This window comes from Aethalodelphis obliquidens, unplaced genomic scaffold (assembly GCF_003676395.1).
Source record: "Aethalodelphis obliquidens isolate GAN/ISIS:26980383/991018 unplaced genomic scaffold, ASM367639v1 scaffold14, whole genome shotgun sequence".
Classification (NCBI taxonomy): domain Eukaryota; kingdom Metazoa; phylum Chordata; class Mammalia; order Artiodactyla; family Delphinidae; genus Aethalodelphis; species Aethalodelphis obliquidens.
The window spans coordinates 12,756,263-12,776,002 of record NW_020837958.1 but is presented as its reverse complement, the minus strand read 5'-3'; the positions used below and the strand labels follow the sequence as shown (position 1 = coordinate 12,776,002).

Here is a 19,740-nt window from a genome sequence, read left to right as displayed (position 1 = left end):
AAGCAGTCTTGAGGGAAAAAAAATGGAGCTGGAGAAATCAGACTCCCTGACTTCAGACTATATTCTAAAGCTACAGTAATCAAGACAATACGGTACTGGCACAAAAACAGAAACATAGGTCAATGGAACAAGACAGAAAGCCCAGAGGTGAACCCATGCACCTATGATCAACTAATCTATGACAAAGGAGGCAAGGATATGCAATGGAGAAAAGACAGTCTCTTCATTAAGTGGTGCTGGGAAAACTGGATGTAAAAGAATGAAATTAGAACAGTCTCTAACACCATACACAAAAATAAACTCAAAATGGATTAGAGACCTAAATGTAAGACCGGACACTATAAAACTCTTAGAAGAAATCATAGGAAGAACACTCTTTGACATAAATCACAGCAAGATCTGTTTTGATCCACCTCCTAGAGTAATAGAAATAAAAGCAAAAATAAACAAATGGGACCTAATGAAACTTCAAAGCTTTTGCACAGCAAAGGAAACCATAAAGAAGACGAAAAGACACCCCTCAGAATGGGAGAAAATATTTGCAAACGAATCAATGGATGAAGGATTAATCTCCAAAATATATAAACAGCTCATGCAGGTCAATATCAAAAAAAGAAACAACCCAATGCAAAAATAGGCAGAAGACCTAAATAGACATTTCTCCAAAGAAGACATACAGATGGCCAAGAAGCACATGAAAAGCTGCTCAGCATCACTAATTATTAGAGAAATGCAAATCAGAACTACAATGAGGTATCACCTCACACCAGTTAGAATGGGCATCATCAGAAAATCTACAAACAACAAATGCTGGAGAGGGTGTGGAGTAAAGGGAACCCTCTTGCACTGTTGGTGGGAATGTAAATTGATAGAGCCACTATGGAGAACAGTATGGAGGTTCCTTAAAAAACTAAAAATATAATTACCGTATGATCCAGCAATCCCACTACTGGGCATATACCCAGAGAAAACCATAATTCAAAAAGACACAGGCACCCCAATGTTCATTGCAGCACTATTTACAATAGCCAGGTCATGGAAGCAACCTAAATGCCCACCGACAGATGAATGGATAAAGAAGAAGTGGTACATATATACAATGGAATATTACTTAGCCATAAAAAGGAACGAAATTGGGTCATTTGTTGAGACGTGGATGGGTCTAGAGACTGTCATACAGAGTGAAGTAAGTCAGAAAGAGAAAAACAAATATCGTGTATTAACGCATATATGTGGAACCTAGAAAAATGGTACAGATGAACTGGTTTGCAGGGCAGAAATAGAGACACAGATGTAGAGAACAAACTTATGGCCACCAAGGTGGGGGAGAGCCGTGGGGTGGTGGTGGTCGTGGTGTGATGAATTGGGAGTTTGGGATTGACATGTATACACTGATGTGGATAAAACTGATGACTAATAAGAACCTGCTGTTTAAAAAAATAAATAAAATTCAAAAAATAAAGGAAAAAGTAAAAAGGAAGGATAAGGAATTACTTCCTAAAGAATGAAAAAGGTAAGAAAGATTAGTGGGAAATTCATCAACGATATTAGAGGAGCATTGTTCAGAGGATATTCCCAAAACTTCAGGATTCCTTAGGACCCATGGTTTGTTTGTGTTTTGGTCAGGACTGCCTAGCACTTACAATAATAGCTCTACTCTTCCATTTCTTTGTGTGTCCAACTTATTCTTAATTGTCTGTTTTCTACAGGTAACCCGGGACCAGATGAAGGTGTTTATACAGCAGGAATTTAAGAAAGTTCAAAAAGTGATTGCTGATGAGGAGCAGAAGGCCCTTCATTTAGTGGACATCCAGGAAGCAATGGCCACAGCTCATGTGACTGAGATACTGGCAGACATCCAGTCCCATATGGATAGATTGATGACTCAGATGGCCCAAGCCAAGGAACAACTTGATACCTCTAATGAATCAGCTGAGCCAAAGGCAGAGGTAAAGGAGAATGCCTATAATAATTAGCACAAGAAATAGGCAGAAACTGACTGCCATGTTTGTTAATTCTGGAAATTCCCCCATTTGGTCCCTAAACATGAATAGATTGAAAGCTTAGATAGTGCATAAGTGTTTAGATTGGTGTGTAAACCAGTTTGGAAGTATTGGCTGCTAGGGCCTGTGCTCAGCAACTAGGCCTAGCAGAATATTTGTATACCATGACTTAAAGGAGTATAGTCAGTGGGGCAAATACTATTCACAGTTAATAAGGGAAGCCAGAAATCACAGCCGGAGAAGAGGGCAATTGACAGATCCCTAGTTGTGAAATGAGCCTATAAATATGGGCTGAGTGAGAGTAAGTCAGGAAGTGGAGCATAAAGCAGGCCAAAATAAAAGATTTTGGACTGATTCTGTGAATAGTAAAAAGGTGCCTCAGGCTGGCTTTTATATGGAGCTAACTGCATAAATTGGGGGCATGACTGTTAGATTAAGAGAGGCATGTGGGCTAGAGCATTGTGAGGATCAAAAACAGTATGAATGAAAGACACAAGATGAATGTTGAATCACTGTTTTAGTCATTACATTCATTGTTATTTTGTAATAGGAATAAAAGAATGTTAGATATTTTACCAAACAACATATTCAGGCATTTAGAATATTAATAAAAAAAGAAAATTTAAGGTGGCCATTTTTAAAAAATATAAAACTTATATTTCAGCCACTGGGGAGAAGCTATTGTTTATGAGGTTTCATACCATTATGTTGAAAATTCTGGTCAAGCTTATACCAGATAGGTTTAGGGTAGGCCCTTCTAGAAGGAAACGTAGGAGAGTCCTGTGAAGTTTCTAGGACAGCTGCTGACTCAATGAGCTCAGCCTTAACTAACAGTTTTGCCTTGGCCCAGGAAAGCCTAGCCACAGAATAAACCAGTCAGTAGGAGAGCCACGGTACGATCCAGGGGGCGGGTACTGTCTTTGCTGTCCTGACAGGAAACGTAAGAGACCATTGGACAGTTATCTGCTTCACTCATCCAGGGTTCTTGATTAATTTTCATCACTGTGTGAAAGGAATAGAATAGCTCTTGTTCTTTTTATTTCATCCTCCTCAGAATTAACAAAGTATGTGCCTAAATAAGTTTCTAGATAGGCAAGAGAGCATGTTATATTTATCATTTCATTTAATCCTTATTTCAGCATTCATTGTCTCCATTTTACAGATGGGCTATTGAGATGCTGAGAACTGCAGTCATTGACTCAGTGTCATTTAGTTAGCAGAAAAGAGAGACAGGATTCAGTCCATCCTGTTCCCATGCCTGTGCTTTTTCCCTACTATATGCTGTATACCAAACATCCCGTTTATATCTGTGGGAAGAATAAGGATAATCAGTGCTCTAGGCAGCCTTGCATTCCTAAGACCTTCTGCTCTGAGGAGGTGGTCACTTTGTGTCTTTTTAAAAAATTAATTAATTTAAATTTTTTTATTTAATATTGGAGTAGATTTTGTGTCTTAAAAAGTTCAACCTTAACTCAAGGGATCATTGGCATAACTGTCCCCAATTCCCCTCACATTGGACCTTCCACATTTATTCTGTGTGTTGATTAGGTTGTTTTTTCAAAAATAAAGATTTCATTTTTAAAGACATCTCCCTCTCTTTTATTTTCATTTCAAATAATGGATTTAGTCCTTCCCCAACATTAACTGTCCTTTAAAGTACTTCAGTGACTCAACTGCACTATCCTTGTTAACTCTGATGGAATTACTCTCAGGGATATAAAGATGACAAGGACTAAGTACCAGGCGATGGACAAAATAAGCTATTAACAATGAGAAGTAGCATACATCTGGCTAGAGCTTTTACCCAGAGCTGTTATTATCTAATAGCCTCTCGTTCCAGCTAATCTATTAACTTACTGATCAGAACAAATTTCCAGTACCTCTCTTTCACTCAACAGAATTCTTTTCTTCTCTTTGCATGGTATAGATTTTTTTAAATTACCTGTATTTTTAATTTAATCAGAAGATCCCCCCCAAGATTTTATTGTGAAAATTTTCAAATGTACAGCAAAGTTGAAAGGAGTTTTTACAGATTACACCCATATACCTGCACCAAGATTCTGCCACTAACAATTTACTATACTGATTCATTTTATATATATAGCCATCTTTCCAACCTTCTACTCTTCAATACATCTTATCTTTGCATTTGAAAACAAATTGCATCTTCTGGTTCTGAACAAGATGGAGTAAATGCATTTCATTTTACTCTTTCCATTAATCACAGTAAAAATTTCTGGACAAAATACTAAGTCACCTACCAGAAGACTCTCAAAAGTGGAGGAAAGATGGCAGACTGACCAGGGACCTTGGGATATGAGGAGCCACACAGCAATGAGTACCCTGGGGGGAGGGTTTCTTGCTTCCTGTATATCCTGGCCTGGGTGCCCTGCAAACTGGAAATGCTAATGAGCATAGGCAAAAAGAACATCTCCAAGAAAAACCTGCTCTCTAGCCAAAGGACTGGGAAAAGGGCAGTTCAGCTGAAGAGAAACCTTTTAATAATACCTGCATATTCTGGCAGTGAATCCCTTCCCAGCCCCAATTGGCACCACAGTAGTGGAGTCTTATTTTATACCCTCACCTATAGCAATGAGGTGTCACTTTTTTCTCCATGGAGCCTTTAGGTAAAAGTCTAACTTCTACCTGCCCCTCTCAGAAGTGAATGGCGCCCACCTCCCATGGAGCCTGAAGGTGGGACTCTGACTTATACCCCTCCCCCACAGTAATAGGAAGGGAATAACAGCCCACCCTTATGGGGACTGTGGATGGAGCTTTAACTCCTCCCTTCCACCCCTGCATTAACTAGGTAAAGCCCCTCCCCAACTGAGTCAGTGGGTGGATTCATACCATCCCCTTTTACTGTGTAGTGATGAGTTTGTGCCGTTCCTCCTCCTGAGCTAACACTAGTGGAGACTATAGAGTCTCCACTGGAGCACTGTCACCTGAGGGAGGTGACCAGAATGGCACTGCAGAAGCTTTATAAACTCAATTGACATTTGAACCATAAGCCACAAAAGTGGTCTAGGACCTGTGTTCTGACCTAAATAGGTTGACTACCTGCTAGAATAGAAGATTTAAATAGGAACCAGGTCTTATAATGTCCAGGATACAGTCCATAGTTACTCATCATACCAAGAACCAATGAAATCTCAACTCTAATGAGAAAGAAAATCAGTAGATGCCAACACCTACATAGGGTGACATAGTATTTGGAATTATCAGACAAGGATTTTAAAGTCACTATTATAAAAATGTCTCAATAATCAATAACAAACTGGCAACAAATGAAAAATTTTAAAAATCAGCAAAGAAATAGAAGATATAAAGAAAGACCAGATGAAATTTTAGAACTGCAAAATAGTGACTGACATAAAAATTTCACTGGACTGACTCAATGGCAAATTGGAAATGACAGAGGAAAGAATCAGTGAATTTGAAGACAGATCAATAGACATCCAATCTGAACAATCAAAAAAAAAGATTGAAAAATAATTGAATTGAGTCTCAGGGACCTATGGGACAATAAAGAAAGATCTAACATACATGTCACTTGTACAGTAAGGGGAGGAAAAGGAATACAGAGCTAAAAAAAATTCAAGAAATAATGGCTCAATACTCCTAAAATTTGGTTGAAAAACATAAACCTAGAGATTTAAGAAGCTGAGTGAACCCAAGTGAGATAAATCTAAGAAATCCATACCCAGACACATCAAAGTTAAACTTCCAAAAACTAAGGACAAATAAAAAATCTTGAAAGCAGAGTAGCCAGAGAGGAATGACACATTAGATATGGGGAAGAGTAATTCAAATGAACGTGGTATATGTAAGATTTTTTTCTGTAGCCATTGAAATGATTAAGTGGGTTTTCTCCATTATTCTGTTGTGATGGTTGATTACATTGGTTAATTTTACAATGTTAAATCAACGTTTCATTCCTGAGATAAACTCCCACTTGATCATTAATGTATTATCTGGGTTCAATTCATTAATATCTTGTTAGAGATTTTTATGTCTGTGTTCAAAGAGGGATATTCATTTGTAAATTTGTATTTTTATAATGTAATTGTCAGGCTTTAGGATTGTCAGGTATTAGGATTATGCTGGCCTCAGAAAACAAACTGAGAAGTATTTCCTCCTCATCTGTTTTCTGTAAGAGTTTATGTAAGATTGATGTTATTTCTTCCTTAAATATTCGATAGAATTTACCAGCAAAACAATCTGTCCTGGAGTTTATGTGAAGGTTTTTGATAACCAATTCAGTTTATTTAATATAGAACTAGTCAAATTTTTTCATTTTATATTGACTTAAAATTTTCAAAATTTGTATTAGCTGTAATTTTCAAGGAATTTGTTGTTTTCATCTAAGTTGTTTTAGTTTCTAGTATAAAGTTGTTTATAGTATTTTCATATCATTTTTTAACTGTCTGTAGCCTCTGATGTGTCTATAGCCATCTTTCATTTCCGTTACTGATAATTTGTGATCTTCCCCCTTTTCTCCTTGATCAGCCTAACCTGTATTTTATTAACTTTATTGGTCTTTTTAAAGAATTAACTTTTCGATTTGTTAATTTTACTCTTCGTTTTCTATTTTTTTTTACTTATCTTGAGTTTACCTTTTTTTTTGTTTTTGTTTAAGAATTAACTTGTTATCATCTGTACTTTTTTTTTTTTTTTTTGGCTGTGTTGGGTCTTTGTTGCTGTGCGTGGGCTTTTCTGTAGTTGCAGTGAGTGGGGGCTACTCTTCATTGTGGTGCGCGGGCTTCTCACTGGGTGGCTTCTCTTGTTGCAGAGCATGGGCTCTAGGCGTGCAGGCTTCAGTAGTTGTGGCACTTGGGCTCTAGGGCACGGGCTCAGTAGTTGTGGTGTACAGGCTTGGTTGCTCCACGGCATGTGGGATCTTCCCAGAGCAGGGCTTGAACCCGTGTCCCCTGCATTGGCAGGCGGATTCTTAACCACTGCGCCATGAGGGAAGCCCTACCTTGTTTTTTTATCTAGCTTCATAGATCACAGATTTTACTACTTTCTTCTTTTATGTAAACTTTTAGAGCAGTACATTTCCCTCTAATTGCTGCTGTAGTTGAATCATACAACTTTGGTTATGTTGTGTTTTCATTATCGTTCAACTTGAAATATTTTTTCATTTACCATGTGATTTCTTCTTTTTGCTCATTGATTATTTAGGAGTATATTGTTTAGTTTCTAAATATTAGTGATTTTCCTACATTATCTTATTGTTACTCATTTCTAATTTAGTTCCGTTGTGATCAGAGAACCTATTCTGAATGATTTCCGTCTTCTAACACTTAACTGAGACTTGCTTTATGGCCCAGCATATGGTCTTGGTGAATGCATATGTGCACCTGAAAAGAATATGTATTCTGTAGTTTGAGGTAGTGTTCTACTAAATACCAATTAAGTGTTCAGATGATATATGTTTTTACTGATTTTTGTGTCTAGTTCTATCAACTGCTGAGAGAGGGATGTTTAATTTCCAAGTATGATTAGGGTTTATCTATTCCTTTCTTTAATTCTGTCAGCTTTTCTTTAGATATTTTGAAGTGCTATCATTAAGCAAATACATATTTATGATTGTTACATCTTCCTGATGAACCAACCCTTTAATCATTATGAACATTCCCTTTTTCTCTGATAATACTCTTTGTCTTGATAACAGTTTTATCTAATGTTAGTAGAGCCAATCTACTGTTTTTGTGGTTTATCTCTTTCCATCCATTTGCTTTCAGTCTGTCTGTATTGTTAAATTATGTCTCTGACAGACAGCCTATAGCTGGGTCTTAGTCATTTATCCATTCTGATAATCTCTGCCTTTTAATTCAAGTGTAATGTCCATTAACATTTAATGTTATTCTTAATATGGTTAAATTTAGGTCTGCCATTTTACAATTTGTTTTCTGTTTGTTCTTCTGTTTTTGTTTCTCTCATTGTCTTTTCCTGCTTTCTTTTGGATTTTTGAAACATTTATTTGAATTCCATTGTTATATATCCATTGGCCTTTTAGCTCTGTTACTTTGCATTATTTTTTAGTGGTTTCCATAAGGATTATAATATAGATCCTTAAATTTTCAGCCTACTTAAAATTAATATTGAACCTCTTCACATAAAATGTAGATAGCTTGAAATTGTATAGACCAACTGACCCTCTTTCCATATCCTTTATGTTATAGTTGTCACATGTATATAATCTACATATGTTATAAACACTGCAAGACAGTTATAATTTTAGCTTAAAGCTATATGCTTTTAAAGAAATGAAGAAGGAAAAAAAGATAATTTCATATCTGTGTGTTTGTGTGTGTGTGTGTGTATATATAGTTTTTAAGCAAGTTTGTAATAATAGTTGCATAACTCTAAATTTACTTAAAGTTATTTATATACACTTAAAACAGGTAATTTTATGGTATTATACCTCAATAAAACTGATAAAAACAATGCGTCTAGATATCCCACCTGCCCAAGTGCTATTTGCCTTTGATTCATGCAGATTATTCTAAAATCAGAACATTAACACAGTGTATCTGTTTTAAGAAACCTTCAGGATAGATGAATTTTATTAGGTCAAGTAGAATCACAGAGTTTCTGGTTGAAGGAGTCCAAAGATTACAAGGTTTCCTGGTGACATTTTTTTTTTTAAATGCATTTTAAATAAATCTTTTTTGGTCATCTTATAGAATATAGGGTAGGGGAAGAGTTTCAATACCAGTTCTATGTCCTGTGGTCTTTCTTCTCTTCAATAAGATGTGGTCTTTCCCCTCTTCAAATAACTAAAGTTATTTCTTTTTTAATCACTATAAAACGTTTAGAACTCTTAGACACAGCAGAAAATAAATATAACACACTAACTTGATGGTTATCATTGGTTGTTATATTTTTTCTATTTTTTAATTGGGTGTGTGTGTGTATGTGTTTCCCCAGCTTTATTGAGATATTGTTGACATATAACATATGTAAGTTTAAGGTGTACAATGTGATGATTTGATACGTGTATATATTGCAAAATGATTACCCCAGTAAAGTTAGTTAACACCTTCATCCTCATGCCATTTTTTTCTTAATGTCATATTTTCAGTTTTCTTCATATTATTAGAAATCCTTCATAAACATAATGTTCGAACCCTGAACCAGTGATACAAATTAGACTTTTACCTCATTTTAAGTTATTTCCAACTTCTTATTGTCATTTATAACATTGTAGTGAATGTTTTAGTTTATAAATCATAAGTAATTATTGAGTCAAAGGTATGTACATTTTTAGGCTTGTGCTATTTATAAACTGTCCATAGAACAATTATATCAGTGTGTATTTTTATCACCAGTTTTTAAAATCTCTCATTTTTTGCCTGAATTTAGTTATATCTTTTATAAAACTCTTTGCCAAAGTCAAGTATTTTAAAAATGTGTCTTTATTTTTACTTGCATGTCATGAGAATTTCCATCTTTTGTCTAGTTTTGAGAGAAGAGTACTGAGCTGCAGTGAGATAATCTTAGAAGAAGTTAGTTTAACCATTAAAAATGATACATGAATACCCTAAACATTTATTTTAAACTTGAAATAAAGATCTGTATATTTCTTTGATTCCAAGTCAGGGTCTTTTCTTCGAGAATATGGGTTTGCTGTTTGGAGTGGAGTGTCATATTTCTGGCATTAACCATACCCATGCTCTATCATTTGTAAGGTCCAATTTCAGTCTCTCTATAAGTGAGGAGGATAACATTTGAAGAAAGTGGAATGTAGAATCCTAGACTTTTTAAATGCCATTTTAAAAATTGAAGTATAGTTGATTTACAATGTTGTGGTAGTTTCAGATGTATAGCGAAGTGTTCAGTTATATTCTTTTTCAGATTCTTTTCCGTTACAGGTTATTACAAGGTATTGAATATAGTTCCCTGAGCGCTACAGTCAGTCCTTGTTTATTTTATATATTAGTACTGTATATCTGTTAATCCCAAACTCCTAATTTATCCCTCCCCACCGCTTTCCCCTTTAGTAACCATAAGTTTGTTTTCTATGTCTGTGAGTTCGTTTCTGTTTTGTAAATAAGTTCATTTGTATCATTTTTTTAGGTTCCACATATAAATGATATCATATGATATTTGGCTTTCTCTGTCTGACTTACTTCACTTAGTATGATAATCTCTAAGTCCATCCATGTTGCTGCAAATGGCATTATTTCTTTCTTTTTATGGCTGAGTGATAGTCCATTGTGTGTGTGTGTGTGTGTGTGTGTGTGTGTATATATGCCACATCTTCTTTATCCATTTATCTGTTGATGGACACTTAGGTTGCTTCCATGTCTTGGCTATTGTAAATAGTGTTGCTGTGAACATTGGAGTGCATATATCTTTTCGAATTAATATTTTCATCTTTTCTGGATGTATGCCCAGGAGTGGGTTTGTTAGATCATATAGTAACTCTATTTTTAGTTTTTTAGGGAACGTCCATACTGTTCTCCATAGTGGCTGTACCAATTTATATCCCCACCAACAATGTAGGAGGATTCCCTCTTCTCCACACCTTCTTCAGCATTTATTATTTGTAGACTTTTTAATGATGGTCATTCTGACCAGTGTGAGGTGTTAGACTTTTATACTTTATATTTTCTAATATTTTGCATGTGTCTCACCTACATCAAAATTGACAGCAGTTGTTAAGTAATTCATCTTTATTGACTGCTTTGGAAGCATTCAACTTAATTTTCATGGAAGCAACAACTCATGGAGCAACAGTTATCTCTTACACTCATTTTTTGTTATTTAGTAGAACATGTCATCATAATTACAAGTTCCATTGATATAAGCAGGCTTAGGAGCAAACTTGTTTGATTCTTGGTGAACATACATTTTTATTGGTGGAAGTAGAAATGGAAGGTTGTACTAGATAGAGTGTAACCTAACAGCCAAGAGCATTCAGGGTATTTTACAGAGGGAGCTGGGATCATTGCTTAATCTAACAAGTCATTGAAATGGAAGTTGTTGTTTAACAGACTTTCAGTTCTAATACTCTCTGAAATCAGAATTTACTCGTAATGGGGGTAGAAATTAATCTTAAATCCTATTTATATCTTGCCCTCTCTTCTTTCCTCTCTTGAATAATTATTTACTATATGCCTTGTGCTGTGCTAGGTGTAGAGAATAAAGAGATGAACAATATACAGTTTCTATTCTCAAGGAGCTGAAATCCAAAGAGGGAGACACTGTATGGTTCTATCATTGTCAGTTTTCTGCTTTAAGAACTAGCCCAGAAATGTGACCTATACAGATGTGGAGGACAGAGTAGGGTTACTCCACTCAATCTGTCAGGAAAATTTTCCGAGTGAGGCTTGACCTTAAAGGATGGATGGGAATTAACTAGGATCTCAGAATAGGGATGTGCATTTCAGGTAGTGAGGAGAGTATGGGCACACCTTTTACAAGCAAGATTAGCAATCCTCTGAATGTCTGCTGACCTGTTCAGAATTGCCTTATAATTATATGTGTGTATATTCTTTCATTCATTTCTTCATAAGTGAAACTCTCACCCTGGTTTTCCCCATGCTTTGTGATAGTGATTATTATTCTTGAAAATAACCACTTACCTATAAGCAGCAGAAATGGATGAATGTAAAGCAAAGTCTTGTATTCCATCTTCTCTGTTTTTCCCCACTCTCCCTAGAAATGTTATTAATTAACATTTCAGGGAAGTACAGTAATGACCACCATTTGTTGAACACTTATGCTAGACACTTACGTAATGTTTTATACATATTTTCTCACTTATTTTAATCCATATAGCCACCCTGTCAGGTAAGAATTAGGATTTCCATGTGTAGATGAGGAAACTGAACCTTGGGAAAGTTAAGTAAATTGCCAAAAGCTTCACTGTTGGAATTGACGAACCAGAATTTGAAGCCATGTTTCTCTAACTCAGAAAGCCTGTCTCTTAACCATTGTACCAAGATATGTGATTGTGAGGACTTGCTGTAAATCATGGAAGAAGGTTCGGATACTTTTTTCCATACAGTTCTCCTAGATAATTATGTTTTAAAATCCAAAGATAATTTAAAAATTGTGTTGAGGTTTAATTATGTCATTGATAGTTAATGTAACTCATATTAAATTTAAATTATATGAATTTTTCTCACTAGATTATAGTTCCCATGAGACATGCCAGTCTAGTAAACTGCAGAGGTTTATGTCCCCTCCTTCCACCACTTGCCCCGCTTCTCTTTCATTAGATGATTAGCGCCCTTACCAATACTGCAAATTCTTAACAGTCTGCTAAAAATGCCTTTTTTATCCAACCTCCGGTGTACTGAATATAATCTGTTACAAATCACCTTCTTGGCTGCCAGGGCCCTTTATAGGCCTGTGCCCTGGCAATCTCCCTTACCTCTGTTGCATTCCCAGCCCCTCAGCCCCACACCACTGCCACCTCCACATCCCCTGCCCAAGACACACACGTATACATCCCCGTACTCTAGTTTCACAGAACTCAGAATTCCTCAAACCTACATTTTTTTAAACTGCTGTGCCTTTGCTCTTGCTACTCCAGTGCTCTTCCCATTTATCTTCTGTTGGCCTGGGAAAATCCTGCTTATCCCTCAAGTGACAGTATATATGTCACCTTCTCTGTAAAGCCTTCTCCTCCTTCTCCAGGAGAGGCAGTGTTTAGCACTTCCTCAGCATTCAGTTTATGTCTTTGGTAGCACCCTTAAGACATTTAGTCATAGTTCATTTTCTGTCTGTTTCCCCTGCTCCGGAATGGGAGCTCCTAGAAGGATAGATCATTATGGGTTTTTTATCTTTTACCCTCAGCACCCGCATGTAATAGCTTCTTAATGAATCATACTGAATTGTTAGTGATATTGATAATAACCTTTATTAAGTGCATTCTGTATCTTAGGCACTGTGCTTGACGTTTGTACACATTATTTCACTTAATCCTCATACTCATCCTGTGTTATAGGGACAATTTTTACCCCTATTTTACAAATTAGAAAACTGTAGTTAAGAGAGGCAAAATAATTTGACCAGGGTAACACAACAAGCAATAATGGAGTCAAGATTTGAATCCAGTGTCTGACTCCAGAGCTCATTCTCCTTTATACCTTACCTATAGAATCATCCAATCAGTCCATCCATCAATCAAATAAGTTGTCTGGGGAGTTATCTCCAACTAGGAGATACAGTCTATTGAAACCAATCCTGAATGACTAAAGAGGAGGATGTAAAAGATGCTCTGTCCCCAAAAGGATGAGTGAGGTCCCTTGGAAAAGGCTTGAGTGTCATTTGAAAAATCTGGTTTGGTCCGAAAAAGAGGCTCAAAGAAATCTGCTGTGATCACTGATAAAGTTAGGCTCACAGAATACAGTACCTGGTAAAATTGCCCTCACACATTGTTTTTGTAAAGAGTGAATGAGAAAAAGAAAAAAGTCATTGTTTGGCTGAAGAATGATGTGGATCATCAAATGTCAGAACTGTCCTTTTACAAAGGAGAAGACCAAGGTCCAGATTAATTAATTAATCGGCTTGCCCAAGAGCACATAGCTAATAAATAATGGAGCTTGGAGTAGAATTCCAATTTCCTGAGTCCCAGTTCGGAGCCTTTTGCACCATAGTGTGCTCTACATTAGAGTTTTTCTGCGTTCTTGTTTGGAGGAAAAAAATGCTAGGCCAAGGCAGAGGTGAGTCTTTTAGGGAAACAGCTTGATGCTTTTGGAGCTGGTCAGCTTTTGCTTAAGACCTGCTGCTATTTTGGGCTGTCAGTTTGCTCAGAACTAAATAGTGCCAGCCATACAAATAAAAAGGCAAGGCTATTATTTAGGCCTCCTAGGTCTATGCATTCACTTCTCTGCTTACAAGGGCAAATTATTAGTTCATCTCTGCTGGGCGGTTTGAACATTGGGTTATATTAGCCCTTGTCTTAGCCCTTAGATGTCTACTGGCTTGTCTCTGTTACAATAAATGTACAAGCCTTGCTTTCGGGTTGGGAGGGAAGAGGGAAAAGAAAGAAATCTAAATCAGTCTCTACTGATCCTGATTTCTTATGCTGTTTCTTTCTCTTTCTTTCAGGGCGACGAGGAAGGACCCAGGTAAGATCACATCATTGTTGTTTGTCTGTTCTCAGACTTGAAGTAGAGTGACATTTGTGGCCTTCTAATGCCCCGTGAAATATGACCAGCCAAGGAACAGCACAGAAAAGGGATCTCCATCTTATTCCAGGGCTTTGAAGATCTTATTTTGTAAGATTCCCATCTCCCTCCCCATCTATGCCATTTCCTGTCTGTAACCTTCAGATAAAGATAGTCTTTAAAGTATGTAATGACAGTAACTTTGCTTTATTCTGTAGCACCTTCAGAATACCTTGTTGAGACAAGTAGGTACTATATTTGAATGGTAATTAGGTATCAGGTAGACTGAATAGGTAAACTTTTGCATTGTTCTTTCTTGATTAGAATTGGATTGCCTTTTTTTTTTTTCTTTTAGTGGACTCTGGTTTTAATATTCTTTATTTCTGACCTGTAACATCTTTGGGTCTGACTCAAGACACACCTATACAGTGAATCTGAGGTCATAGGTATACAAAACTTTGTTTAGGAAAAAAAAAAAATGTTTCTTTGTGCTTCTGTTTCACCACATGAAATTTAAAAGTGCATTTTATCATTGCCTCAGGCTTGTAGTGAACCTGGACTTTAGTTTACTTACCTTTGCTGTCTTTCTGCTCAGGCAGTGAGAACAAGCTCTAGGAAATGCTATAGCTATGCTGTGAACACAATCAAGGGGCATTTGTACAAAGTAAAATGCAGTGTCCAGTTGGGTCCCCTCTGTCATGTAGGATCCAGGACTGTTAAGTCTGGGAGGTATCAGAACATTCATCCAGGCCACAGCTATTCAAACTTTAGTTTTAGTAGAAACACCTTTTTTTCAAATGGGCTTTAAGTAGAACTCCAATGTATGCAAAACATTTTTTTTGTTTGGTTAAAGTTGGGGCCACATCTACTGGTGAAACTTCTCTCTTCCTTCCAATAGACCCTGAGGGGCTGCTGCAGAAACCTAGGGTTCCTGAGAACTCAGTTTGAAAATCACTTATCTAGGGCTTCCCTGGTGGCGCAGTAGTTGAGAGTCCGCCTGCCGATGCAGGGGACGCGGGTTCGTGACCCGGTCCGGGAAGATCCCACATGCTGCGGAGCGGCTGGGCCCGTGAGCCATGGCCACTGAGCCTGCGCGTCCGGAGCCTGTGCTCCGCAACGGGAGAGGCCACAACAGTGAGAGGCCTGTGTACCGCAAAAAAAAAAAAAAAAGAAAATCACTTATCTAATTCAAGCTTCTCATTGAAAGAAGCTTAATGAGTTGTCCAAGGTTACCTTACTGGAGCCAGGATTTGGCCCTTTGGTTTTATTTACAAATCAACAAATACAGTTTCTTCTTTTTCCTTTCTCCCTCCCCACATCCTGAGCCTCTCTCTTAGTGCCAAATGTTATTCCACATCTTCATCTCCTGCTGCTTCCTTCCCTTGAGAACTGTAGTTCTCAGCCTAGATCTTGTTCCTTGTCCTCTGTGGCTAAAGCTACAGGCATCCCGCTTTAAACCTGCAGAGCTTCAGGGAATCCCTTTAAATTCCATCCTCCCCCCATTCTCAGGAACAGGCTCCCTTTATGTTGTGGTTCATTTCTTTCCTCCCTTCCTCCCTTTCTCATGACCCAGTGTATAGGCCCTGTGCTATATACTGGGCATATAATGAAAATTAAGACAGACATGGTCCCTGCCTTGTGGATCCTAAGTCTAGTAGGAGAGACAGGCATATAACTGGGCACTTCTACTTTGGGGGAAGTACTATGATTAAGTGAAGTTTAGGCTGCTTTAGGAAGGGAAGCTCACCAGAAAAGGTTATGTGTAAACGGAGGTCTGAAGGATGAGAAGGCAGACAAAGGAGAGGCAGAGATAGAGCTGTCCTATGGATAGGAAACAACTTGTGTAATAGCTCCAGACAAGAGAAGAGCGGAGGAAAGAAAGCAGAGTCCAGATCACTGAGGGCCTTACAGGCCTCCTTCAGGTATCTGAGCTCTCTCCCGCAGAGTGTTGGGAGGGCATTAAATAATTTAAAACATGGATTAACCTGAGTAGATTTGCATTTAGGAAGTCTCCTCTGCCTGCAGGATGGAAAATGAATTGGAGGTGGGTCAGAGCCTGGGAGACTAGTTAGATTAGGCTAGTGATGGGAGCTTATATCAACATCTTCTCTAGCTATTGACCAAGTTCTCACCATTTTACACAGACCTTTGGTTTAGATAAACTCTTTAAATTATCTCCTTGGCACTCTGCCTCTTCGCTCAAAACTAGCTCTAGCTCCAGCTCCTTAAAATCCAGACCAAGCAGAGCCCTAGACCTTTTCTTCCTCAGAAAGAGAGTTCAAACAAGACCAGTATAAAGAAAACACCTTAGCAGATGTAGGGAGCAGACTCCACAGGATAGAAATGGCATTTCTGTCTTGGGAGAGCCTGATAAGGATGGACACGTTCATCTTGTCTTTATGGCTACATGCCAGAGTCATGTTGATTAGAAGAATACAGGGACCTTGTGAAGAGATTAACTCCCTTCAAAGATACTATTCAGTGTGAGACACTGGCTTCAGAGTTTAATTGCAGATTCCTTCTTGTCATTTTGACAAGATTGTGGTGAAGTATAGAGTTTCTTTACTAGCAACCAAGATGTCACGCTGTCTCCCTCGAGCCAGGCTGCCTTGGATGTCAGTAGGGATTCTCTTGGACTGGGACTTTATTGGTAAAATGAGCACTTGAAAAAAATCATGTTCCAATTTGGCAGAAAGAGGAAAGATGAGTCAAATTTTCCTTTTACCCTTTAAGTTCATACTTGTTGGTTCCATTCAGTTTGTGCTGAACTACCATTTGGCTCAGTTTCTTCCAATAACACTTCAGGGCAGATTGCCTTTGATCTGAAATTTCTCTCATTTATGATATTCACTTTACTGTCTCAGTAAGCCAGAGTTTTGTTCCAAAGGCTTTTGTATTGCTGATGGTGTTAAATGAGAGTTTGATGTGTAAGGAAGACAGGAGTGTGGGTCTGCCTGCACAGGGGATGGAAGAGAAATGAATCTGGAGACCCTGCGTTCCAGGTCTGCTTGGATTTTCATGCCTGTGTCTCCTTTGCTAGTATTCTTTCCACACAGCCACTTCCCTGCTGTCTGCACAGAAGTCCAGGGAGAATTGAATTCCGGCCGCTCTCCATGGTGGTCAGAACAAAGGAAAATTCCTGTCCTTTTGAAAATTATTTGTCTATAATAGATCTGTATTTTTCTCCATTCTACCAGCTAGAGTCTCCCTGCCTTTTTTTTTTGTTTTCAGTTTTGACTTCCCAAGCTGTTTGACGTGAGGTGGCCAAGTATTTGTGCTTTTGGTCATGTCTGTGCCTTGTTCTGATTTTTATTGTGTATTTGTCCTATAATTAACAACAATAATAGGCAAAGCTACTGTTTAAGTTTTACTACGTACAGTGTTTTATATATATTCTCTTTTAACCCTCATGTAAAGCTAATGATGTAGTTATTATTCTACTTGTAAAATGAGGAAATGAATGCCCAGAAAGATTAACTTGCCCTAGATCACACAGCTAGTAGAAGCAGAGCTAGGACTTGAATCTAGTCTGGCTTCAGAGCTCATGCCTTCAACCACCTGTCTCTGAGAGGCCAGCACACTTCTCTCTGTGACCCTGAATGAATAAGAGGATTCACGCCCACTTGTCAGCGCATCACTTTGGTCTTGTTCCTCTCACCTAGGAGTTCTTCTGGCTTTGACGCTGAAATGATGGCGTCTGTTTGCTGCACGCTACCTCTCCTCTCCTTAGCCTCTGTCATTATGAGGGGATATTTCTTCATCTCATCCTCACACAGTGTCCCCTGAGGGTCAGCAGCAAAAGGGGTGCTTTTAGACTCCCGGGGGAACAGGTAAGCAAGCCTTCCTTTGACCCTGCAGAATTAGCTGCCAGTTGCCCCTCCATCCAGTAGTTGCTCTTCACACCTATGATACAGTCGTGCAGATGACAAGGTTTCTTGGAGCGTATGGAGGAGCAAAAGTCCTAATATGTGGAACGTGGATATTAACCACTGTAGAGTCACCTTTGAAGAGGGTGTCTTTGAAGCCCAGAGTGATTCTTTTTTTCCAAGCAAAAAAAAAGCAGTTTACACTTTTGGCAGCAATTTTCTGTCTCCTCGTGCTATTATGGGAGATGTTGTGTTTGCGCCCTCGCAGATTGGCTCCTTCTGTGCTCCTGCCGAAGCCTGCTGAGAAGTAATGTATGTTCACGGAGAGGGGGTGGCAGTGGGCTCTGCTGCCTTAGAGCTGTTGTGTAGTGGAAGGAAGTCAGAGAGGGAAGGACCCTTAAACTCTTGTGCTCAGAGGACAGAGGAGCAAGGTCTGTTTTAAATTTTGATTTGCGATTGAGATTTTCTGTGAATTTTTTTTAACTAAGAAGAAAAAGGCTTTTTAACAGTAACAGCCATACTTAAGATTTTGGTAGAACTTTTCATCTTTAGAGCTGGCTCTTATTCAGGCAAAAAGCTCCTGCTGAGATCAGTGTGAATCTGACCCATGCTGATTCTCTGATCAAATGGGCAATGAGTTCTGAAGGAATAGGAGCTCAAGGAGAGTCAGCAGACCTACCTTCTATCCTTGGTTTACCTGGGACCAACGGTGTGACCTTGGGCAAGTCCTTTAACCTCCTTGCTTCTTTGTAGTCTGTTTTTACTTCCCTGTAAATACTAGCCTTTCTTTCCCCCACTCTGCACCCAGTTTTTTGGGATATAAATACAGTCGAGGAATACAGTCATATATTAAATATGTGGAGGCATACAGTCATATATTAAATATGAAATGAAAAGAATCTGCTTATAGGTTCTGTAATTTGGTAGATTTTTTGTACATTTCTCAATTTTGTTTCTTTAAACATTTTCTTGGGGCTATATACTAGGTACTCTTTTTTCCCCCCTCTAAAATAGCAATCATACGTATGTTCTTAGATATGACATTTCTCTTCCTGATGACTTAGTTTGTAGAGATAAGAGGGGTCTAAGTCAGTGATATGCTTAGGTTTCTTTTGTCCTCCGATTGCAAATGTATGGTTTTGTTTTTACATTATCTCCATTTCAGAAGAACCTAGCTGGAAGCCAAAGAAAATGTCTCTGATACCTGTGACATAGAGTGGAACTGTCAGGGCTGTGTGTTATCCAGAAGTGGGGTTCCAACATCTAAGTTTGTCTTCAGTACAGAGAGTCTCTTAGGTGTCACATTTCCCTCTTATGGAGCCTGAGCTGACTTTGTTTTCCTCTGCTGATATGAATTATTTATCCTCTACTCACCCAGATGAAGGATGAAGCCATGCTATGCATTGTACCACCTATCTATAATAAAAGCAAGCCTTCTTCTGAAAGTAATTGATTTTCAGATATTTACCTGCGAGAGTCACAACTTTATTTTATTTTGTGCATATTGGCCTATAACCAGAGAATCCATTCACAGCTGGAAAAGTCAGCTGAGGTACCTCTAGTTTATTTCATCTGCCTCACAGTGGAAATGCCAGCTAGGAGCAGCCTGTATTCTGACATACACCTGCCTGCCTTTTCTGGCTTCATAATGCTAAGAAAAAAGGCCCAGTGGGAAGAGACCTGGATGTCACTTTTCATGGTGTGGTTTTATGCTAATCAACTTTTGTTTGCCATCCAATA

General features: G+C 38.1%; 1 protein-coding gene across 6 annotated transcripts in view; it reads left to right on the top strand.

Annotated features, from left to right (window-relative positions):
• Positions 1 to 19,740, top strand: part of TRIM44 (TRIM family member 44) — a 118,773-nt gene that overhangs the window by 47,969 nt on the left and 51,064 nt on the right. For all 6 annotated transcript variants that reach the window (XR_003434467.1, XR_003434466.1, XR_003434468.1 and 3 more), the window contains exons 3-4: positions 1,710 to 1,949; positions 14,076 to 14,095. Coding sequence is in view for 3 of the 6 variants with exons in the window: in XM_027114994.1 (XP_026970795.1) it covers positions 1,710 to 1,949; positions 14,076 to 14,095 (260 nt within the window). In the remaining 3 variants the exon portion in view is untranslated. The remainder of the gene's footprint in view (positions 1 to 1,709; positions 1,950 to 14,075; positions 14,096 to 19,740) is intronic.